Source organism: Punica granatum, chromosome 6 (assembly GCF_007655135.1).
Source record: "Punica granatum isolate Tunisia-2019 chromosome 6, ASM765513v2, whole genome shotgun sequence".
NCBI lineage: Eukaryota > Viridiplantae > Streptophyta > Magnoliopsida > Myrtales > Lythraceae > Punica > Punica granatum.
Window position 1 is genome coordinate 5,984,093 of NC_045132.1, and position 23,547 is coordinate 6,007,639.

Consider the following 23,547-nt stretch of genomic DNA (forward strand, 5'->3'; position numbering starts at 1 on the left):
TATATATTTTATAATTAAATATGCGTTTCGATCCATCGAACCCCGATTGAACTCATAAATTCATGAACTCATACCTTGATCGGTTCGATGTCCAATCAGGTTCTGATAACATTATTTTTGAAAGTCATTTTCGTATGAATAAACAATTTTTTGATATGACCAAGAAATACTAAGATAAAATAGCTTAGTAAGCCGTTTCCATCATCAATCAACAGAAGCATAAAGAAAAAAATAAAATAAAATAGAAGAACGAAAATAAACAAAAGAAGCAGAAAAGATATTAAATTGATAAGAAGCCCAATGTAATCGGAGGATAAAGCCCGAAGACCTAAGGCTCGGCTCAAAGCCTAAATCTTCTATAAATAGAGAGAGAGAGTCGCCAGTCCAGACCAGACCAAACAAAGCCCAAAACAGCTAAAAATCTCAGCCCAGTGAAAACGTCAGTGTCGTCGTCCAATTTGAGCCCTAGGAAAGACATGTCAACGTTGTCATCGTCGACGACGACTTTGAGGAGTAAAGTGACGCTCAAGAGCTCCAACGGCGAGACCTTCGAAGTAGAGGAGAGGATCGCGCTCAGATCGAGAACAATCAAACAGCTGCTTGAGGTCAACATAGAACGAAGACAATTCCCGTGGACAATGTCACTGGCAAAGTCCTATCTGGTTATTAGCTATTTAAGCAGCCACACCAACCTGGCAGCACGGCCAAGGAGCTGGAGGACTGGGACGAAGCTTTAATCAAAGTCAATGTCTCAATACTGCTTGAACTCCTACTGGTAAGTGATCTCTTGATCCATTTTTGATTTCCTACTGCTTGATCGGTTTGATCCGTCTACTGTGCCTGCTTAATCATAAGGAGCCAAACTTAATAAGGAGCCAACATGTCAACAAGTTATATACACCGAAGATTAACTAAGAAAAGTTATCGTGTCTACAAAAACAAAGTTTTAGTCAACATGACAAGAAGAATAACAAGAATTATGTATCTATTCATTCTTAGAGAAGATAGGTGCACGCCAACAAGTTTTAATATTGCAACATTTGCTTTTGCCTGACTGAAAACATGATATGGTCCTCTGCCATATAGGCTGATCTTTTTGCAAGAAACTTCCAAAAGTTACACAGTTATCCGAGCTAAACATCAGTATTAATACATAGGACAGAGTAAAAGTTTCTATCATACTCTTGTTCTTGCATCCCAACACGGAAATGCCGAGGCTGGCGTAGAGGCTGATCTTTTTGCAAAAGAGTTCTAAAGTTGTGCAGTGACCCGAGCTAACCGTCAGTATTTAACGCATAGAACAGAGTAAGAGTTTCTATCATACTCTAGCTGTTGCATTCCAACACAGAATTGCCAAGGCCTAACTCATAAGCTGATATTTTTTATATTCCAAAGCAGCTGACCCATTGCAATCCTCCATGATCATATCTGATTGTATCTATACAGACAGAAGAAAGGGAACGATGAGCCAAATGTGCCATTCGAAATATAATCCTCGACTTAGTTGCATACATACAACGGTATTTTTTTCCAATGCTTGTAACTATCAGTCATGTGAAGCATAAGAATGGAAATCCAGAGAAATTACAAAGCATGACAAGGCAATCCTCCGTATAATCCTCCACTGGGCTTTCACCTCCCCTTAGTTTTCCTCGAGCTACTGAGTGTCACTAATTGCTTTTCATTACATCCTACTTTATATTTTTTTTTATTGTTAATATGGGTTATTATTATCGAGAACATAAACCTATTGGCCACGATTTAGCACTTCCAGAAAACCAGAAAAGAACACATCCAGTTTCATTAATTTTTATATCAACTGTGCCATAAAAACCAGGTTTAAATGCTCCATCAACAGAACCAGAAGAAACTTCTGTACGGCCATCATCAATCAGAATAACTCAAACAGAGTTTGAAAGGTCCAATCGTGTTTCATGCAAATTTCTCATTTTTTAGAGGTTAACTTCACGAGGTCCTGGCCGAGTTGACTCTATGACATATAAAAGGGCGTCATATTTTAAATCCAAGGATGAAAGACATACCGTAAAAAGGTAAACGGATCTCCACGTCTCTCCATTCTTGTACCAGGGCACAGCAGCAACACATAAAACATGTGATAATAAATCACCCTGCCATATATCATCAAGCAGGAAATACTCAAGGCCAAAGGGTTTTTATGATCAAGGTGCAAATCAGCATATATATTGTTTGGAAGGCTATAATAGCACTGGCACTCCGAGCCCTGATTCTGTTTCCCATGCTAAATTCGAGAGCTAGAATGTCCACAGAAGGCTCATGCATACGCTCAAGTTGGTGGAACGAGCATCCCAGCCAACAGGCAAGGGAACACTCACTCCATGACTCAATTAACAATAAGATTTTCAACTTTAAGAAAAACACTATCAATAAACTATAGAAAAGTTAAAGAAAAAGCTTGGGGCCGATCAATTCTAGGGAGACCAATTCTGGAGCTCGGGCAGATGAGTTCTCAGACTTTCATCAGTTTAGAAGAATCTTCTCTGAACCTTCCAGTCTCTTTAGAGAACAAAGCAGGTCAACGGAAAGCATTAGGGCTACTCGGAATACTCAGTTCCAATTTCCAGAAAATTTATTCACTTTTCTGTTTTAAGAAAGTGCTTTCACAGAGACATGGGTGAGAAAGGCAAAACAGTAATAGATGAGTGACACAGCAATTTTATCAAGGCATCCATGCAGTTTGTCAGGGAATTTACCACGATGTTCAATGTCCTGCGGAACTTCCTTCTAACCCAGCATGTATAGCAGCTGCAAGACAATATCAATGGCCATCAACTCATTACATGCTTTCTGCCGAAGCCTGACAAACAAAACCAAAAATTTTCTTTAAAAATCCATTGAAAGTCCCAAAACAGTGCATGGAATTTCAACGTTCTACCAAGCCATTCAAAAGCTTCGAATCTTCATAAAATAAGGACCATTTTTGGTCTAAAGAAATTTATTTTTTACCAAAGAAATTATTGCAGAAATCCATTTCATTCTTGTTCTTCTTTCCTTTTATCAAAATCCCTGAATAGGATCCAACTCATTTTCCCTTCACCTATTCCAGGAATTCATTCTTTTGCATTATAACATCACAAAATGAATCATGTCTCGCATGAAACAGAATAGACTTCTCCGCATTGGCTTAGTCAGCCGTCAGTTACGGGATGTGGAATATAACGTAATAAAGCACTGCAGCCACCACAATTGGAGGATAAGGATATAAAAACATGAATTTCAGTTTTCAAAGAAATCAAGTATACCAAGCTATTTGATAATTGATATTTGATATCAATTAAATTATCACATATATCCCGCAGTTTCACAACCACCCCCACCCGCCATAACCCAATTAAAAACAAAGTTATCACATAGAGAAGGATCACTTCCCTTATTATATAAAGGGAATATGGAATATATATATATATATATATATATATAAGTCGGATTTTGTATCTCACAAGTATTATAATTATTCAAATATATAACTTGTGAGTTAAAATAATCAAAATAAATTAAGCAATTAGAAAATTAATGAAAGAAATTTTATCTAGCATTGCACGAGCATGGAGAGAGAGAAAAAAAAAGTAATCAAAATAAAGTGGACTATGTTTATTTTTAGACGAAGAATCAAGATTTTCGGTCGAAGAACAAGGGACAATAGGGTAATACTCGAGAAATAAAACAATTATAATCTAGTTATATTTTTGAAAGTTATTTTCGTATGAATAGACAATTTTTCAATATGACCAAGAAATAATAAGATAAAATAGCATAGTAAGCCGTTTTCATCATCAATCAACAGCAGAACAAAGAAAGCCAAAAAAAATAAAAGAAGGAAAAAAAAATAAAAGAAGAAGAAAGATAGTAATTAATAGGAAGCCCAATGTAATCGGAGGATATAGGCCGAAGACCAAGGCTCAGCTCAAAGTCAAAATCTTCTATAAATAGAGAGAGAGAGAGTCCAGTCCAGACCAGACCAGACAAACCCCAAAACAGATAAAAAATCACAACCCAGTGAAAATGTCAGTGTCGTCATCGAATTTGAGCCCAAGGAAAGACATGTCAGTGTCGTCGTTGTCGTCGGCTTCGAGGAGGAAAGTGACACTCAAGAGCTCCAATGGCGAGACCTTCGAAGTACAGGAGAGGATCGTGCTCAAATCGGGAACGATCAAACAGCTACTCGAGGTCAACGCAGAACCGAAGACAATTCCCGTGCACAATGTCACCGGCAGAGTCCTCTCTCTGGTGATAAGCTATCTGAGCAGGCATGCCAGCCCTGTCAACACGGCCAAGGTGCTGGAGAATGGGGACGTGGCTTTTATCAAAGTCAATCGCTCAATACTGCTCGAACTCCTACTGGTAAGTGATCTCTTGATCCGTCTTTGATTTCTTACTGCTTGATCGGTTCAATCCGTCCACTGTGCCTGCTTAATCGTAAGGAGCCAAACTTAATAAGGAGCCAACATGTCAACAAGTTATATACACCAAAGATTAACTAAGAAAAGTTATCGTGTCTACAAAAACAAAGTTTTAGTCGACATGACAAGAAGAACAAGAAGAATTATGCATCTATTCATTCTTCGAGAAAATATGTGCACACCAACAAGTTTTAATATCGCAACATTTGTTTTTGCCCGACTGAAAACAAGATATGGTCCTCTGGCATATAGGCTGATCTTTTTGCAAGAGACTTCCAAAAGTTACGCAGTTACCCAAGCTAAACATCCGTATTTAATACATACGACAGAGTAAAAGTTTCTATCATACTCCTGTTCTTGCATCCCAACACGGAAATGCCGAGGCTGGCGTATAGGCTGATCTTTTTGCAAAAGAGTTCTAAAGTTATGCAGTGACCTGAGCTAAACATCAGTATTTAACGCATAGGACAGAGTAAGAGTTTCTATCATACTCTTGTTGCATTCCAACACAGAATTGCCAAGGCCTAACTCATAAGCTGATATTTTTTATATTCCAAAGCAGCTGACCCATTGCAGTCTTCCATGATCGTATCTGATTGTATCTACATAGACAGAAGAAAGGGAACGATGAGTCAAATGTGCCATCCGAGATATAACCCTCGACTTAGTTGCATACACACAACGGCTATTCTTTACCAGTTCTTGTAACTATCAGTCATGTGAAGCATAAGAATGGAAATCCAGAGAAATTGCAAAGCATGACAAGGCAATCCTCCGTGTAATCCTCCACTTAGTTTTCCTCGAGCTACTGAGTGTACTATTTGCTTTTCATTACATCCTACTTTATATTTTATTTTATTGTTAATATGGGCTATTATTATCGAGAACATAAACCTATTGGTCACAATTTAGCACTTCCAGAAAAGAACACATCCAGTTTCATTAACTTTTATATCAACAACCGTGCCATGAAAACCAGGTTTAAATGCTCCATCAACAGAACCAGAAGAAGCTTCGGTACGGCCATCATCAATTAGAATAACTCAAACAGAGTTTGAAAGGCCCAATTGTGTTTCATGCCAATTTCTCATGTTTTAGAGGCTAACTCCACGAGGTCCTGGCCGAGTTGACTCTATGACATATGAAAGAGGGTCATTTTTTAAATCCAAGGATGAAAGACATACCGTAAAAGGTAAACGGATCTCCACGTCTCTCCATTCTTGTACCAGGGCACAGCAGCAACACATAAAAGATGCGATAAAAAATCACCCTGCAATATATCATCAAGCGGGAAATACTCAAGGCCAAAGGGTTTTTACGATCAAGGTGCAAATCAGCATATATATTGTTTGGCAGGCTATAATAGCACTAGCACTCTGAACCCTGATTCTGTTTCCCATTCTAAATTCGAGAGCTAGAATGTCCACAGAAGGCTCATGCATACACTCAAGTTGGTGTAACGAGCATCCCAACCAACAGGCAAGGGAACACTCACTCCATGACTCAATTAACAATAAGATTTTCAACTTTAAGAAAAACAATATCAATATACTATTGAAAAGGTTAAAGAAAAAACTTGGGGCCTATCAAATCTAGGGAGACCAATTCTGGAGCTCGGGCAGATGAGTTCTCAGACTTTCATCAGTTTAGAAGAGTCTTCTCTGAACCTTCCAGTCTCTTTAGAGAACAAAGCAGGTCAACGGAAAGCATTAGGGCTACTCGGAATACTCAGTTCCAATTTCCAGAAAATTTATTCACTTTTCTGTTTTAAGAAAGTGCTTTCAGAGAGACATGGGTGAGAAAGGCAAAACAGTAATAGAAGAGTGACCCAGCAATTTTATCAAGGCATCCATGCAGTTTGTCAGGGAATTTACTGTGATGTTCAATGTCCGGCGGAGTTTCCTTCTAACCCAACATGTATAGCAGCAGGAAGACAATATCGATGGCCATCAACTCATACATGCTTTCCGCTGAAGCCTGACAAACAAAGCCAAAAATTTACTTTAAAAATCTATTGAAAGTCCCAGAAGAGCGCATGGAATTCCAACGTTCTACTAAGCCACTCAAAAGCTTCGAATCTTCCTAAAATTAGGATCATTTTCGGTCAAAAGAAAATTATTTTTTACCAAAGAAATTATTGCAGAAATCCATTTCATTCTTGTTCTTCTTTCCTTTACCAAAATCTCTAAATAGGATCAACTCATTTTCCCTTCATCTATTGCAGGAATTCATTCTTTTGCACTGTAACATAACAAAATGAAATCATGTCTCGCATGACACAGAATAGACTTCTCCGCATCGGCTTAGTCAGCTGTTAGTTACAGGATGTGGAATATAGCGTAATAAAGCACCGCAGCCAGCACAATTGGTGGATAAGGACATAAAAACATGAATTTCAGTTTTCAAAGAAATCAAGTATACCAAGCTATTTGTTTATAGTCGAGAAGGAAAAGTATAAGAGTTTGCTCACACTTATAAAATCTCCAGTGTCTCTGTGAAACTGCTGACACTTATTTAGTAGGTATATATGTATTTATGCATCATAGTGTGTAGTCTTTGTATCATATGAAGGCCCACTCGTGGACATGTTGACATAATGTATATAATTTGTTGACATGTTGGCTCCTTACGATTAAGCAGGCACAGTGGACGGATCGAACCGATCAAGCAGTAGGAAATCAAAGACAGATCAAGAGATCACTTCCCAGTAGGAGCTCGAGCAGTATTGAGGCATTGACTTTGATAAAAGCCTCGTCCCCGTCCTCCAGCACCTTGGCCGTGTTGGGTTGGCAGGCCTGCTCAGATAGCTAATCACCAGAGAGAGGACTCTGCCGGTAACATTGAGCACGGGAGTTTTCTTCGGTTCTGCGTTGACCTCGAGCAACTGTTTGATCATTCCCGATCCGAGCGCGATCCTCTCCTCTACTTCGAAGGTCTCGCCGTCGGAGCTCTTGACTGTCACTTTCTTCCTCGAAGTCGACGACGACGACGGCGACGACACTGACATGTCTTTCCTAGGGCTCGAATTCGACGACCACACTGACATTTTCACTGGGCTGAGATTTTTGGGCTTTGTCTGGTCTGATCTGGACTGGACTCTCTCTGTCTCTCTCTCTATTTAAAAAAGATATTGACTTTGAGCTATGCCTTGGGTCTTCGGACTATATCCTCCGATTACATTGGGCTTCTCATTAATCTATATTAATTACTATCTTTCTTCTTCTTTTATATTTTTTTCCCTTCTTCTTTTTTTCTTTTCTTTCTTTGTGCTGTTGTTGATTGATGATGAAAACAGCTTACTAATGCTATTTTATCTTATTATTTCTTGGCCATATCAAAAAATTCTCTATTCATACGAAAATAACTTTCAAAAATATAAATATAATATAATTGTTTTATTTCTCGAGTATTAGCCTATTGTCCCATGCTCTTCGACCGAAAATCTCGATTCTTTGTCTAAAAATAAACATGGTCCACTTTATTTTGGTTTTCTTTCCCTCTCTTGTGCGCAATGCTAGATAAACTTCTTTCATTAATTTTCTAATTGCTTAATTTATTTTGATTATTTTAACTCACAACTTATATACTTGAATAATTATAATACTTGTGAGATATAAATTCCGACTTAAATATATATATATATATATATATAATCCATATTCCCTCTATGTCAGCACCCCATTTCGGTCCACCGACTCTAGGATATGACATCAACAAGGCTCCCGACTAGGGTTCCACAACTCTAACAAAAAAATGGCGAGGGCAACATATGAAATTTTGTAACACACACAATTCATCCCGAAGAGTAAGGCACGAATTATCGATATTCGAATCGAAGGCAGTGGACAAAGGGGAAATCACGTCTCTGTATCATTTTCTTCTATGAGAACGACTATCTTCGTGGATCCTAGCACCAAGTTCGATATTTTTAAATCAAGGTTTGGTGAGTCGGGGACATTTCAATGCAAAAATCACGACGAGAGCCCATTCGAGCAAAAAGATAAAATTCGTGGGAGCTAGGGCGCCCAAATAATGAATACAGCAGCTCGAGCATGGGATTCCACGCATTATATCATGCTCAATCCTGAACCTAAAAGGGTGAATTCCATATGCGCAACCTAGGAAATAGAGTTAGGTTCAATTTGATGGGTCATTCATTCCAAGATTCAATACGGAGAGAGAGTTATGAATTTTTGAGCTCACCATGCCCGAAACTATTAAACCGGGACAGACTCTGCCGATCAAGGGAGAAAATCCATAAAAAATTCAATTCTTCGTATTTTCAAGCATGGACAACGTTATTGGATTCCTAATTCACTTAAGATTCAGAAAAAAAAAAAAATAGGAGATGTTTTCGGCTAGATTAGTACAGAATCGAATATATTCTCACATATCAGAACCAAATCTCCCTGTTCGGGCCAGTTGTCAAAGAAAAATTGTTTCGGGAACTTCCCGAGGTGAAACGATCTTCAAATTTTAGGAGGATGTTCTCAACTCATGTAGAGATCAAGGAAAAATATCAGATAGACCGAAAGGTTCAGGGGAAATTCAGGAAAATTCGGAATATTCATATCAGCTCATGGACTGTTGGTGACAGCTAGCACAACACCCTGACTTCTCTCCTCCAGCTGCCTCCTTTCCTCTCAACCCTGACTTCAGAAAAAAAAAAAAAAAAAAAAAACCCTAGCCGCGCACAACACTCCTGCAGCTCCCCATTCTCTCGGGGGCTCTCTCTCTTTCTCTCTCTCAGGCAATCAGTCCAACCGAGAAGAAACAAGACAGAACAGCGGCACTGTTATACACATCTCCTCAACTTTCAAGCTCGGGCGCGGCCCCCCAACGGAATTATCGCTTTCCCTCAGCTCTATTCCCCCCTCTTCACCGTTCGCTTTTCCTCCTGTAGGTACAGCTGCTCCCGTCCTTTTTGTGGCTGCGATGGTTCCAGGCAGTTCGATCGGGATTCGGTTCATGGTCGGCTAAAAGACTTACGTGTTCCTCTTGATGCTCACTTGGGGAGGTATTAAATCTCGACTTAGTAGCATGCTTAGAGCTTCATTTTATATGTTAATGCTTGTTTATGTGGTGAAAGTGAAGTAAACGTTCGTGGGTTACACCAAAACCTGGTTTTATGAACTTTTCAAGTTGTTTCGATTCAGTCCTTACAGCTATTTTCAATTGTTTCAGATCTGCCCAAAAATTTCGAATTTGTTTCAACCAGGTCCCAGGCCATTTTTAATTCCATTCAGCCACAGAACTTTTCAAAGAACTCTGTGTTTGGTTTTTTTAATCGAGTTGAATTTTAATTTTAATTGATTTGTAATGATTGCATGGTTGAATTATGAAAAAAAAGTATAAAAAAATAATGAATAGTTGAGAGAAAGTAACGATTGTGTTGTTAAATTGTAAAAAAAGTAATGAATAGTTGAGATAATTTAATATTAAAAATTAAATTGAATGGTTAAAAAGATTTAAAAAAATAGAGAAAAAATAATGATTGTATTATTGAATTAAAGATAAATGGAGTTGAGTTGAGTAGAGTTGAAAATTTTTTTAAATAGATTGTTTTGAGCTTTTATTTTCCTTTCTAAATTAATTTTTCCATTACAAAATATAAAAATACGTTTAGTAGGGCTAAAGTTAAAAAATCATAATTCATAGTAAATCAATCACTAATTTAGTATTGAGGGTCAAAATATTGTGGAAATAAATGGCGTTTAATAAATAAGAAAGGAAAATCATAAATTAAATATTAGAAAGAGAAAGAATTGGTTAATGAAAAATTAGAGAACAAAAAAAAAGGCTTTTCTAATCTCTTTTCATATCTGAACAGTCAAAAAGAAAAAATTTCTTTTTTGGGTGGAGAAAACGAAAGAAACTTTTCTTAAAAAGAGCATTTCAATTCATATCTTTTGTACTACCCTACATTTTAGAAAAAATTTCTGAAAAAATTAAATAATTTTTCAGAAAAGAAAATTCAGATTTCCTTTCGAAGAATAAAGCTCACCAAAAAAAAAATTGAGATGAATAATGAATGGTAGCTGCTAAAATTTATCCGTGTTTTCAGTTTCTACTTTCCTTTTCCTGAAATGCTATGCTGGACTCATAATTGCACCGTTGACCGTTTTGACGTCCGGCCATCTTTGTTCAATTGACCCATCTCCGGATTTAAGCCACTGCACCACAACGCCATGCCATACATTTCCCTTTATTAAATTTGCATTTTTCTTATACTAAACTCGTGTTTCCGCTGAAACAATTTATCATTGGAGAAATTTATGGAACATATGTTAGAAAGTACCTATCATTCACCACTGAGGTCATTATATGGAACAGTTGACCAGTGGACTATATCATTGGGTGGACTTTACCTGTACTATAAGCAGTCAGAACCCACTAGAGATTACTATGGCGATGTTCGAGTAGAGATTAGCCTAAGCCACTTGGCCGAAAACTTCTCATAGTCTTCCTCGGAGAAAGACACAAGTGTACACCCATCATGGGCGGTAGGACTGAACCGTACGCGGAGTAGTTGATCCCATAATTGCATATGCTGTCTTGCTGACCTCATCAATTCAATTATTAAATGAAATTGGAAAAGCTTACTTCCCAGTCAGTTAGATTGCGCAGAAGGAGGAGAGGGGATCGTTTTCCTTTCTTTTTCCTCTCGAATGGATCAGAGAGGGAGTGAATCGGTGGCACTGGATGAGATCTTGTCGGAGCTACGGCAGACTTTCCGGACCGGCAGGACGCGACCCGTTGCGTGGCGGAAGGCCCAGCTGAGGGCAATCATCGACCTCGTTCAGGACAATGAAGAACGGATCTTCACTGCCCTCCTCGAAGATCTCGGGAAGCACCCCGTCGAGTCTTACCGCGACGAGGTATATATGTCCTCGACTCTTAATTCTTGCTCTGCGACCCGTAGAATATATTATTTAAAGAAAATGACTTACGAAGGACAAACAACGTATCTAATTAATGTTGTCATGTGTAATCCCACCATATTCATATCCATCGTTAAATTTTTAATAAGGATTGAGTTAATTTGAATCGAGTATTATTGGAATAAGTATCTTAGCCCTTTATTCTTCACAGACAACAATTTTAATGCTTAACAACCTAAATATTTCCCTTAACAATCGCGCCAGCTCCTTCTGGTCAGATAGAATTAATCCGAGGTTCGTGAATTTATCTAACGTTTCTTGATTTCGGAATCCAACTGCGGACTGGCAAATGTGGATCACCAAGTCTGATGAAAGTCGGGGATATTAGTCTTGTGATACTGGTTCACCCAACAAGTGAATATGGAAGGCAATATGATCATTAGTAATGTAAACTGGACATGAAATGGTTTTTTCGCCGTCTGTTTGTCCTTTTAACGAACGAAAATTTGTAGCTCGGAAACTGATTAAAGATCTGCAGGTGGGAGTGGTACTCAAATCAGCAAAGCAATCCCTAAGCTGCGTCGAGAAATGGATGGCCCCGAAAAAGGTGCACTTTCTTCATTTTCTTTCGCCTTAAATGAAATAAAGACGCTTGCGTTTGGCCCCTCAATAGTTACCCTCCCTGAGTTCTGATATTACATACGGTGCTGATCAACCCGGCTCTAGCAACTTGATAATATATGTTTAAGATTAGTTTTGAAGACGAGGTTGTGCATGCTTGTGTTTTAGCAACTTGATAATATATGTTTAAGATTAGTTTGAAAGACGAGGTTGTGCATTCTTGTGTTTTAGCAAGAAAATTCATGCTCCTCGCTCTGCGTCCACTGACAGGGCCATCTGCCTCTGCTGTTCTTCCCGGCAAGCGGAGAAGTTCTGCCTGAACCGCTTGGGACAGTCCTCATATTTTCATCCTGGAATTTCCCCATCTGTAAGATTTTAAATTCCAAATATACCCTCCGGTCCTGTGGCCTATGCTCGTTCATATGAATTTGTTAAGTCGGTTATGACTTATGAGTGCAGCTCTTGCATTGGACCCGGTGATAGGAGCAGTAGCTGCCGGGAACACGGTTGTCCTTAAACCTTCCGAGCTTGCTCCAGCTTGCTCGTCATTTCTCGCCGAAACTCTTCCTCGGTACTTGGACAACAGGGCTGTAAAGGTTGTTACCGGTGGACCTAATCTAGGCGAACAACTTCTGGAGCAAAAGTGGGACAAGATATTCTTCACTGGTATTGCCTTCTCCTACTCAAAATCCAAACATTTTTCAAGTACAGATTCCATGAACTTTCTTTGCGATATGTCAGTAACGGAAAACAATGTCGGTCGATTTTGCAATATGATACAGAAAAATTTCCCAATATTTCTTCAAAAGATCCTCAGCTGGTGCGATGTACGATTTTCTTTTGTTGTAGGATATTAATCACCCTTGTTTGATAATGGAGTACTGGGAAAAAAATGTATCGATGGTCGGTCCTGTTCTTGGAAAACAAATAAGGGGGAAAACACGGCAGATCGCATACAAATGGGTGTTCTTGACCATGATGTCTCGCAAAATGCATTCTAATAGATCTTCCGCTAGTTCCTTCGGTTGAAAAATTTAAACGGAAAATTATTGTCTGTTATTCTTCGTCTTGGAAATCAGATAAACGTTTTTGGAAACTTCATGTGATTACGATGGAGCTAATACCAATTATCATTGAATGTTCAGGGAGTCCACAGGTCGGACGAATAGTGATGTCTGCAGCTGCAAGGCATCTAACACCTGTGACGCTTGAGCTCGGAGGAAAGTGCCCGACCATTGTCGATACCCTGTCTAGTACCTCGGAGATTAAGGTAACTTAATGGAGTATAATATGAACTATCAAGAGAAAAAAAAAGTGTTTGAAAGCTATGCTAAATTTCTTTGTGGTGCCTCTGTTCGCTTGGTGACCTCAAGATAACAGTAAAACGGATAGCCGGCGGAAAATGGGGCCCGTGCAGTGGGCAGGCATGCATCGGAATCGACTATTTGCTTGTTGAAAAGAAATTCTGCACCATGTTGGTAATGAATGATGTCAATCATGGGATTTCAACTTTGTAGTCCTCGTCGATGTTGTTAGTGTTCTGTTTGATACAGTACTTTGGTTTCTTTCAGGTCGATTTGTTAATGAAGACTATCAGGAGATTTTACGGTGAGGGGGCTAAAAACATGAAAAATATGTGCAAGATTATCAACAAGCACCAGTTCGAGAGGCTGCAGAATCTACTCAAGGACCCTGCAGTTGCTGCTTCAATCGTCTACGGCGGCTCGGTGGATGAAGAAAGACTGTAATCTTCGGAAACTTACATCTTAGCAGCTACTGCATTCGGCTGAAGAACATTTTGCTTTTCTGCTAACTGTAAAAACTTCGCTTTGCTTTGTAGAATCTTTAGAAGAAACCGATTTTTAACCTGCTTTTCATTCAGGAAAACAGAGACAGAAAACCATACTTCAAAATCTACAAGTTGTTATGAAACTACTTTTATGTGTATTTGGCATGCTCATGACTGTCGTTCTCGTAAACTTCCATCCCAACTACAACTGAAATCTCAGGTTGATCGAGCCGACTATACTGTTAGATCCTCCACTTGATGCTGAGATCATGACCGAAGAGATATTTGGCCCGTTGCTTCCAATTATCACAGTAAGAAAGAACAACTCTCCTTTTTCTCTTTTTCCCCTTCCCGAATATTCTGCGAGACTAACTGCTCCGAAAGAATGCTACTTTTGCAGTTGAATAACATTCAAGAAAGTATCGAGTTCATCAACGCTAGGCCAAAGCCGCTCGCCATGTATGTCTTCACAAAGGACGAGTCATTCAAACAACAACTATTACAAGAGACATCATCTGGGAGCGTAACATTCAACGATGTTATGGTTCAGGTATTGAGAACGTCTTCTTTCCTATTAATTCAGTGGCTTCTCTGCATCATTTCAGTGTTTTCAAATTTCTTCTGCAAGACTCTTTCCATTCTGAAGCCTTTATGTTGGAGAATAAAAATTTTTGGAAAGCAAGTTGATCCTTGATATTTTTGGTGTCTCTGATGTTGCAGTTTATATGTGATTCCCTGCCCTTTGGAGGGGTAGGACAGAGTGGATTCGGGAGATACCACGGGAAGTACTCGTTCGATGCCTTCAGTCACGAGAAGGCAGTCATGAGAAGAGGCTTCTTTCCCGAGATTGAGCCGAGATACCCTCCGTGGAATGATTTCAAGCTCAAGTTCATTAGGCTGGCATACAATTTCGATTACTTGGGTCTGCTGCTGCTGATGCTGGGCTTGAAAAGAAATTAGTCATACAATTTTCTCGACCATATAGAGAGAGAAAAATAATGTTTGTTATCCTACACCTTCGAAGCACTTCATCCTTGAAATAAATGTTAGATATTGGAGAAAATAACATATTGGCTTAATTTGGGAAAAGACATATGAAATTGCGTTATTTTTTTTCAATTTTTTTAAAGAAAACATGAGAATCATGTAATTTTGTATGACATTTACCGTGTCGATAATATATGAAATTTAGAGAATCTTCTAACGATATATGGAATTTGAGTTCTTATAGTCCTAGCTGTTATCACTTTGGTCAATCAATAAACTTTTTTTCGATAGAAAGACTGGGCATATGAAGAGAATTAAGAAGTACAAAGACGGGCTGTGACAATCCCTGCAATATTTCCTAACAGTAAAAACCCCAAACCATTAGAAACTAAGTCGAGAATATGAACACCAAGAGGACAAAAGATGGAGCGTTGTGCAAGTCAATTTGTGCATGAGTTTCCTTCACTAAGAAAACAAAATTTAGTAAAGTGACATTGGCAAAATTAATATATTTTGATGTCATGTGTTGATTGTTGCTACCCTTGTTCGTGATTCTTTCTCCTATCACCTGGCAGTTTCTTGTGTTTGATAAGCAGATTCTTCATTGGACTAATAGCAGTTTACTCAAACTGGCAAGAAAGTTTAATCAGTTTTGCACGGACTCATTTTGAAGCTCAATTGAATAAGGTAGGTTTCAAGAGCCAGGTTCAACTTAGATAACATGGCGAGGCCAACTAGATGAGAGTACACGAGTACGAAACGTTCAGAAAATCTTGACGGTTAAAGAAGTAAATGAATCCTCTTTTTATAAAATGCCGCTAAATAAACCAGAGGTGGTCATGGAATATAGTCATGACTCATGGATGCACTTTGATTTGAGATATGCTCATAGTTTGGAGTCAAATTGAGACAATAGTCAAAAGTTTAGGGTCAAATTGGTAATGATGGCAAACTTAGTGAGGGGGAAATAAACATTTCAAGAAGTTTTGTCCTTTCATGGAAAAGAACTAACTTACCCAACCATGGCGACGCGAGAAAGAAATTAACCAATCGGAGCGAACCACCATTCATCATCAGACACGACCGCCGGCGACGGCTCGTTATTTCAAGATCCGACATCTTTTTGCCTGAATCGATCGAATCTCCGCACTAATTAAATCATGGCGGCGGAAGAGAAGAATGCGTCGGTGGCGTCGGAGACGGAGAACCCGGGCAAGAGTCAAGAAACAGCGGAGCCCAAGAGACAGCAGCCGCCTCCGCCGCCGCCGGAGAAGCCACTTCCGGACGACTGTTGCGGCAGCGGCTGCATTAGGTGCGTCTGGGACATCTATTACGACGAGCTCGAGGCCTACAACAAGCTGTACGGTGACGATGGCTCCGTGTCGGAGTCAAAGCCCTCATGAGATTGAGGATGTGTTGGTCAACTCTGACAGGGATTCATCATTCAATTTCGCCTCTTAATTGATTGATCGATTGATTGATTATAAAAAGTTTTGATTTTTTCTGGGAAATCTATGTGTGTGTTGTCGTCCTGAATTTTGAGAGGAAAGGAAAGATTTGTGCCGATATGACTATTACAATTGAAAATTGATTCGACTCAAAACTTTTACAATGCATATGTGTGTGTGAATTCATCTGATCCTTATGAGGTTACAATGCATATTATCAAGTCGAGAGCTGTGGGAACTCTTCCTAATGCTGTCGGTAACTCGATCGGATCGGTGTTCGTTGCGACTCTGATCACGAAATATTGGCATATGTGTTGGGCCGCCAATTCCCTTTCTGGGCACTGAGTATTCCCTCTTGATCCTTTGAGAAGGTTAGGTGGACTTCCCAGTGGAGGGACTTCAGCAAGTTCTCCACCTCGCCGATGGCGCTCGACTCGTCCCTCACTATTAGCTTCCCTCCTGGCCTCACGATCCTGTCCACCTCTGCCATTATCGGAGCAAGCTTGCACCTGTGCAGAAGGAGGAACCTCGGTCAGGTTAGGCTTTTATAGAGAAAGTGCTCATGCATCAGAGATTCTCGTTAAGCGGATTTCAGGGCATGTGCAGTGTCTAGTTACCTCTTCTTGAGCTTCGAGAAGAGATGATCTGCGTGTAAGAGATCGTAGGTTCTCGGGTAGGTGCTGAAGGATTCACACCAGTCATGGTATATTCCGAAGAGTCCACGCTCGTATATTATTGGAAGCGTGTCAGGAGAGTCGACGTTCACCACATTCATGACCCACATCTGAAGATCCTTCAGAGCAGCCGCAAACCTGCAATAAGATCGAAGAAAATCCGTGATCTGACTATTGTCCCTGATTTCTAGGTATTTTGCCTTGGTAGTTGATACCCAGGAGGCTCGTGGATCCAGGGTTTGGCACGGCAAGGAAATACGTTAAGACTTACCCACCATACACAGCTCTCATGTCCATCACATTTCTTACTCCGGACCAACTGATCCCAAGTTGGGACATGTACGAACTACTCACAACCCTCTTCCAGTGCTCATAATCTGTGACGAAATCTTGGGGAGCAGGTTTCCCGTAAATCCCCATCTGTGAGCTGTTAAGCCACCCGGGAGCTGTTCGGAGTCGACGGGGCCAAACTACTGGCCAGCGGGCCCCCCTCTCAGACTCATCAGTGGGAATCCGATGCATACACGCCTGAAGAGGCACGTACCTGTGGACACATCAAGAATATCAACTTGTAACGTTTCAGTTTTCTCGAAGTCCCGGACTAACTCTAACAGAGGCCTTGCTTATGCGTGAATACTCTGAGAATAAATAAATGAAAAGGATGTCTTAGTTGAGACTCGAGAAACTCGCATGGGTTATGTGGACATGCCTGGACTTACACGAACAATGTCTTGTGAGGGCGCTTATAAGCTCAGTTTAGTCTCCTGAAGAGAAGTCCCCCGTGAAACAAAAAGAAAAAATGGATTGGAAACAATACCATGCAGCATTTGGATCATCATCGCTTTTGCACATTGGAGGACTGTTCTGCTCTCTCTCTTCGTAGCATTTGTTTGATCTCGGCTTTCGGTATATGGCAGCCCCTATTGAGTTTAGTGTGTCCTTCTGGATCGTGACGAGCTCCCAACACATTGATGCCGTCAGTGAAGTCATCTCTAAAAACACGAAGATGTAACAGTTTCATTTCAACTGGCTGAGCTTGTTAAGTGGAAACAGAATTTTTCTTTACCTTTCCAGATTTGGACATCTTCTTCAAGCTTTTGGTACACTGGCGTGGCGGACCAGACAAAGAAGCCTCCCGGCCTCAAGACACGGTTCAGTTCCAGAAGCAACCTTCCTCCTTCATAAAAAATTTCCAGGAACTTTTAAGCAACTGATGAGTGGAATGCAAAGCAAAGTTGAAAACTGAATCAGTTTTCTGATGTTTCTCAAAATAGTTCTCAAAATCCATTTCAAAAAACACGTCTTTAGAAAACTGCTAATGAATGTGCACACCAACTGTTTTCCATAGCACTGCAAAAGATAATGGCTGAGCCCTTTCCTGTTTTTAAAAGCAGAAAATTGCTCATAGACGTCGCGTTTACAGTCAATGAGATCAAAAGACCAAACCTTCTGCATGCCATGGAACCCGACATCGTGCACAGTGGACCAGATCGAAGACCCTGCTTGGAAACGGGAGTCTCATGGAGCCCATAACAGCTGAAATTGCCGGAATTCCCCTCTCCAGTGCGAACTGCACCTGGGCCTCGTGCTCATCCTTCGGCGCGAACGACATTGTGAGGACATCTCTCTCAAAAAGGTACCCACCGAAGCTGGCCACTCCACATCCCACATCCAGTATGACCCTAGTGTGCTTGCCCCACTTGATGTTTGGCACAGCCTGAACATAAGGAGAGTCATAGCATTGAGACAGTTACCCTCGTATTCATCTAACTAGGGGTGTGTTTGTGTAGGTGTCTCATCTGATACTTGAAATGACACGGAGATGAGAGAAAGGACTTACAGTCTGGAGGAAATCGATGTAATGGAGCGCGCCATGGATGAACTGGGTACCTCCTCCAGGGAAGGTTAGGAATTCTCCCATGACCTTGACCCAGTTCTGATGCCCCTTGACATCTGCTAACTTGGGGTGAGGCACATTGTGGTACCATATCTACAAGATCACCATTGCTCAGATCGCCGGTAATCCATGAGTACCAGAACAATACGGTAGAGTGTGGTTTAACAGATTTCTATGATTGTTAAAGGTGGTATACAGGGAGATGGCAGAGGACATGGAATTAAAGTGTATTGGACGTGCTGGTATAGAAAGTTGTGGGATTCATTTATGTAGTCATTACCTTTTCTCTGCTTTTGGGCCACTCGATCGGCTTCTTGTATCCCTCAGGGATGGGGACGAGACAGGTGGGGCCCTCTTCGGGGCAATGGCGTTCGCGGTGCTCAAAATGTCTGGTGCTGTGGAGCTGACGGAGGGCCTTCTCATTGTCCAAGCATGGTATGTAGTCAGGCCCTGCTGTCACATTGCAGAGCTGCCATGAGTACCCATATATGCTTCCGTCGCCCTCCGAGTCACTTTGCCTGCGCTCTTTTTGGTTCTCCGACTGGGCAGCCTGGGTCGCCCAAGACTTCTTCGACTCTTTTGATTCCTTTGGGATGTTGTCTCCCCCTGGAAACGACGAATCTGACTGCTTTTCTTGGCTCTCTGTCTTCCCGTTCTGCTGCTGCTGCTGCTGGAAATTTTCGTCCTCCGCAGGAGACTGTGATTGTCCCCCTTGCTGCTGCTGCTGCTGGGAATTCTCATCGTCCTGCGGTTCTTGTTGCTGCTAAGGATTAATGTAGAAATTAATGTTTGTTCTTAGGAAATATGAGGTCTTGCTTGCTAATTGCATTACATACATTTATTGATCTTATCTGTGGAATTTACTCCTAGATGAATATGTCTATGTTCTTGTACATTATCTTGGTTACGAGCAGAAGAGAGATCTAAATACTTGCCTTAGCGGCGGACGATGCCTGTTGCTGCGTCGTTTCATCGAGTTGCTGGTCCTCTTGCCGCTGCCGCTGCTGCTCCTCGATCCTCTTTTCCCGGTCGTCATTGGGGATCACACTCTGTGGATCCTGTGGATCTGTTGGAAAAGACGTAACAATTTTTCAGAGCAAGTCTTTTCGTGAATTAAGTTCCATATCGCAACACTGATTATTGTCTGTTTATACTGACCACCGGTAGAACTCCCTCTCAAGCCCTCCTGAGCTGTGGCATCCTTCTGCTTTGACTCCTCCTGCTTCTGTACCTCATCTTCCCCAGTTGCGGTGCCCTGTTCTTGATCGGTTCTTTTTGAGCTTTGATCTTCTTCTTCGCTATGATCACTTTCATTCAGTTTCTGTTCTTGCGAAGCTTCTGTATCCTGCTCCATCTGGTGATTGTCCTCACTGTTTGAAACCTCATCCCGAGGTTGATCCTCTGCTGGATTATTTTCTTGATCTTTGTTGGCTTCATTGTCCTGCCCCTGACCGGGCTGCTGCTGGCCCTGTTCTGTGCTGCTCTCTTGCTGATCTTGATCGGTACTATGTTTCGGTTGATTCTCCTCATTGGAGTAGGAAGTTTTCGAGACGGATTCTTCATGGTTCTGCTGCTGGTTCTGCGTAATGGAGCTGTCTTCAGAGACCTGATTCTCATTATGATCAGTTTGCTGCTTCTCACTTTCGTCCACTGATTCTTTCACCTGAGGAATCTCACCATTGTTTTCCTTCTGATCATTCCCTCCCCCTTCAGTCTCTTGTGGTGTTGTCGTGGTTGTTTCCTGTTTCTCAACACTGTTGCCTGCCAAAAGTTGCAGGTTGAAGCCCAAAACGGTAAAAAATATTTCGCTCAAGTACAGATCACAGTTTCGACTGATGACTATGTAAATGTAAGCTGGACAGTGTATGCATATACCTGTACCCACGTTCATGTGAGAGCTGGTGGAATCGTCGGCGGCATTATTGTTTTCTGCATGGTGATGGTCGTCCGATTTGATTGCATCATCAGGCAGTTCGCCAGGGTTGTCCTCATACACGGGGGTGTCCTTTTTGTTGAGACGGGAATGGGAAGAGAAGTCGGCATTGCCGTTGACATTGGTGGCGGCAGTACGTTTGGTTGTCTGTGGCGGCGCCAATGAGTTCGAGGTCAGCAACCAAACGCCCAAGACGCATAGTACTACAAAGACTATGGTTGTAATGGTCGAGGTATAGGAAGTGTACGACGACCGCTTGTTGTTCCGCGACCTCCCGAGAGGCATTGTTCGAGAAAATCAAAGAAATCGGATACAATAGAGGAGAATTGTGTCTTCCTTTTGTTTTTGTTTTCTTTATGATGATGAAGAACAAGGGAGGTTGGAAGAGAAGAACAATTGTGTCAAGATGAAAGAGACATGTCTGGGAGAAAGCAGAGCTGTTTGGTTTCAGAGATGTTTGTGGAAGTAAAATGGGGGAGGAGACGAATTCAAAGAGAGAATGTTGCTCTCAAGATCCAAGAGAATAGGAAGAAGTGCGTTTCATGGCATGGGAGTTCACAATGTTTCTGCTAATCAGTTATGGCGGTTTGTTAGTTAACCAGCACAGGTCTCTTTTCTAATATTACACTTGTACATAAGCACTTTCTAGCAATAACACATATATGTGTCGTCGCAATGTTATAACGGACGGGAAGTCTCTCTGCCTAAGACTATGCGCCTAAAGGTTTCGTCTGCTGATAGGCGAAGCACGAAACCCGAAACTGCATAATGATATCATGTGTAGATACTGAGATCGAGACATGAAGATGATACATCACAATGAAGATATGATACCGCAATACAGTCATCAACTCAGACCAACACATAGATTAGAACCTATGAGTAGTCTTTGGATTTTTCAACAATTCTCTTTCTTTCTTTGGTGTCCAAGTCAGCTTGCACACCTCAACTAATTCACCTCTCTAGGCGAGTCAAAAGTAAGCTATCGTCACTCGCTTTAAAATTATTATAAGCATAATCATGTTGTCTGACTCCAAAGGGATACGAACCTTGACGTGACTGGATTTCAGACATAACATACGAGCACCAAGCCAAACCCGTTGAGGTATCACACATTATGTATTGTACTGCGTTCTCTCACGTAGCCAACATGAACCACAGACTTACCTAATAATTATTACAATCCTCTATATGGGCCCAATGAATTTCGTAGGGACCTTATCTCAGGCCCAGCCCAAAGCTGTCAATAAAAAAGCAGTCACTAACTCAATCATGGATATGGGCCTTTGTTGGGGGCCCAGGCCCATGTTAGGCAAACTTTGGGCTATAATCGAAATAAGTTTTGATTGCTCTTAGAGGTGATTTTTCATCAATAGACGCATACATAGTTCAACTTTAATGCTTTGCTCAGATTGTGGAAAATAGAAAGAAATATAGAGGAGTAGAAAGGAGGGGGGGAAGTTCTAAAGAATTTCTCATAACTTTGATACACGCTTCTCCTCCGCACCCCTCCCTATTTCTCCATTTCCGTCAATCTAAACAAAGGGTTGTAAGTGATTTCAACAGCGGAGAATGCCTATCACGTTGCTGGAACAGGTAATAATTTAGACTTTGATACTGCCGTCGCAGTTCTGTCTCCTAACTGGTAGAGTACAAGTTTCGGTATTTGCTCGAAGATGGAACTCAGTTCCATAATCGAGGTTTTCTTCAGAATTTTAAGGTTCAAGGAACAGCCTGATTAACGTGCTTAGAATGCACTCTGAAGTTTGCGCACCGAAGGATGACATTTAATTATTATATAGTTTGCCTTGCAGTCGCTCATGAAGTGCAGGACTTATCCGAAAAATTAATGGATAATTTGGGGCAGAGAAATTATTTTTTAAAAGAAGCTTGAGAGAGGGAGAATTTTTTTTCCTGGATATAATCGTGGATACCCTTGTCCTATTGGGTAAGACTAATTCGATTTAAGTGTTGGCTTGATTATGACCGTAGGACACTTCTAATAAGTTTTAAACACATTCTCGTGGCTAAGAAGAAAAGTTGATAAATGGTTCTTTTTCCTTAATTCTAAATGTTAGGGGGAAGAAAGAGGAGAGAGAAATGCACCAACATATTTTAGATCTAAATAATTTAGTTCGAGTCAAGTCAACTCACTAAAAGATAATATTGTCTCAATCATGGCTTTTCTCCATTTACAAACTTGAATCTTGGAATTTGCATAAGAGAAATTAGTACCAAATTATTTGAACCGACCTTATTTTTAGCAATAATTCTAACCTTATCAATGAAGTGTAGCTCAGTTGGTAATGCGGTAGTGTTCCAATCACTAGGTCGGGAGTTCAAGTATCCTTGGAGAATTAGGAGCAGATAAGGGGGGAAGGTCCCTTTATTTATTGTCGAACCCGCTTGCAGTAGTGCTCCGACTATAGACTTGTAGATGAATGTTGTTCCTCTGATACCTCAGTTGGATATCGGTGACGATTTATGTCTTTTTCTAGTTACAATTATTTAAGTGGCGCATTTGATATTTCAAAAAGCAACTACTAAAGGGTACACCAAATTCTTTGTTTATAAATAGTATTAGACAAAACGAATGATTTAGGGTGTGTTTGTGAAGTAAAACATGTTGAACTTTACTTATTTTTACTTGCATGATGACAAAGATAGCTGTAACTTTGAAAATAAGGGCCCCACTGCTTGACACATTTGACTTGCACCCACAACAATATCACACGCCCCGCCACACCCCCCCCCCAGTGGCCGATTATGACCGTTGGGTAGGGGTATTTTCCTACCCAACAGAAACCATCATTCCCTTCTCCGTTCTTCCAGCTTTGCCTCTGTTTTAGGGTTTCATGCAGTCACTCCCATTTTTGTC

The 23,547-nt window shown here is 40.7% G+C and overlaps 2 protein-coding genes and 3 long non-coding RNA genes across 12 annotated transcripts; 3 read left to right on the forward strand and 2 right to left on the reverse strand.

Moving 5' to 3' along the window:
* Positions 1–256: 256 nt before the first annotated feature.
* Positions 257–7,094, reverse strand: LOC116210767. 4 transcript variants are annotated; one of them, XR_004157556.1, is made up of 9 exons: positions 7,070–7,094; positions 6,314–6,416; positions 5,624–5,709; positions 4,931–5,041; positions 2,986–4,445; positions 2,733–2,836; positions 2,043–2,129; positions 1,183–1,438; positions 257–840 (listed from the first exon to the last, which is right to left on the reverse strand). It is a non-coding gene; the product is annotated as an uncharacterized LOC116210767 (long non-coding RNA). The 4 variants fall into 4 exon arrangements; XR_004157555.1 differs by lacking the exon at positions 7,070–7,094 and adding an exon at positions 6,910–7,038; XR_004157557.1 differs by lacking the exon at positions 7,070–7,094 and having other exon boundaries at positions 4,033–4,445; positions 6,314–6,997.
* LOC116210768 lies at positions 420–7,771 on the forward strand. The gene is made up of 2 exons (XR_004157558.1): positions 420–775; positions 7,080–7,771. It is a non-coding gene; the product is annotated as an uncharacterized LOC116210768 (long non-coding RNA).
* Positions 7,772–9,026: 1,255 nt separating this feature from the next.
* Positions 9,027–14,937, forward strand: LOC116210887 (aldehyde dehydrogenase family 3 member F1). 5 transcript variants are annotated; one of them, XM_031545006.1, is made up of 11 exons: positions 9,027–9,456; positions 10,773–11,317; positions 11,859–11,927; positions 12,212–12,308; positions 12,401–12,607; positions 13,087–13,211; positions 13,315–13,419; positions 13,513–13,685; positions 13,951–14,041; positions 14,131–14,280; positions 14,451–14,937. In XM_031545006.1, the coding sequence occupies exons 2-11, from the start codon at positions 11,108–11,110 to the stop codon at positions 14,688–14,690; spliced, it is 1,467 nt and encodes a 488-aa protein (XP_031400866.1). In that variant the 5' UTR covers positions 9,027–9,456; positions 10,773–11,107; the 3' UTR covers positions 14,691–14,937. The 5 variants fall into 5 exon arrangements, with proteins under 5 accessions (XP_031400866.1, XP_031400867.1, XP_031400868.1 ...); XM_031545007.1 differs by having other exon boundaries at positions 11,050–11,317; XM_031545008.1 differs by having other exon boundaries at positions 11,054–11,317.
* Positions 14,938–16,285: 1,348 nt separating this feature from the next.
* Positions 16,286–21,090, reverse strand: LOC116211684 (probable methyltransferase PMT27). The gene is made up of 11 exons (XM_031546162.1): positions 20,612–21,090; positions 19,895–20,497; positions 19,672–19,802; positions 19,017–19,496; positions 18,680–18,829; positions 18,286–18,556; positions 17,906–18,016; positions 17,657–17,831; positions 17,111–17,383; positions 16,783–16,977; positions 16,286–16,674 (listed from the first exon to the last, which is right to left on the reverse strand). The coding sequence occupies exons 1-11, from the start codon at positions 20,952–20,954 to the stop codon at positions 16,458–16,460; spliced, it is 2,949 nt and encodes a 982-aa protein (XP_031402022.1). The 5' UTR covers positions 20,955–21,090; the 3' UTR covers positions 16,286–16,457.
* Positions 17,815–18,770, forward strand: LOC116211685. The gene is made up of 3 exons (XR_004157719.1): positions 17,815–17,990; positions 18,234–18,475; positions 18,630–18,770. It is a non-coding gene; the product is annotated as an uncharacterized LOC116211685 (long non-coding RNA).
* Positions 21,091–23,547: the final 2,457 nt, after the last annotated feature.

Coding starts and splice junctions, on each gene's coding strand:
- LOC116210887 (XM_031545004.1), top strand. Junction 13,420..13,512: donor AGAAATTCTGCACCATGTTG/GTAATGAATGAT, acceptor GGTTTCTTTCAG/GTCGATTTGTTAATGAAGAC. Junction 14,042..14,130: donor CGTTGCTTCCAATTATCACA/GTAAGAAAGAAC, acceptor CTACTTTTGCAG/TTGAATAACATTCAAGAAAG.
- LOC116211684 (XM_031546162.1), bottom strand. CDS start 20,954: ATGCCTCTCGGGAGGTCGCGGAACAACAAGCGGTCGTCGTACACTTCC. Junction 18,017..18,285: donor GGTTCCATGGCATGCAGAAG/GTTTGGTCTTTT, acceptor TTTTTTATGAAG/GAGGAAGGTTGCTTCTGGAA. Junction 16,978..17,110: donor ATGAGAGCTGTGTATGGTGG/GTAAGTCTTAAC, acceptor ATCTTATTGCAG/GTTTGCGGCTGCTCTGAAGG.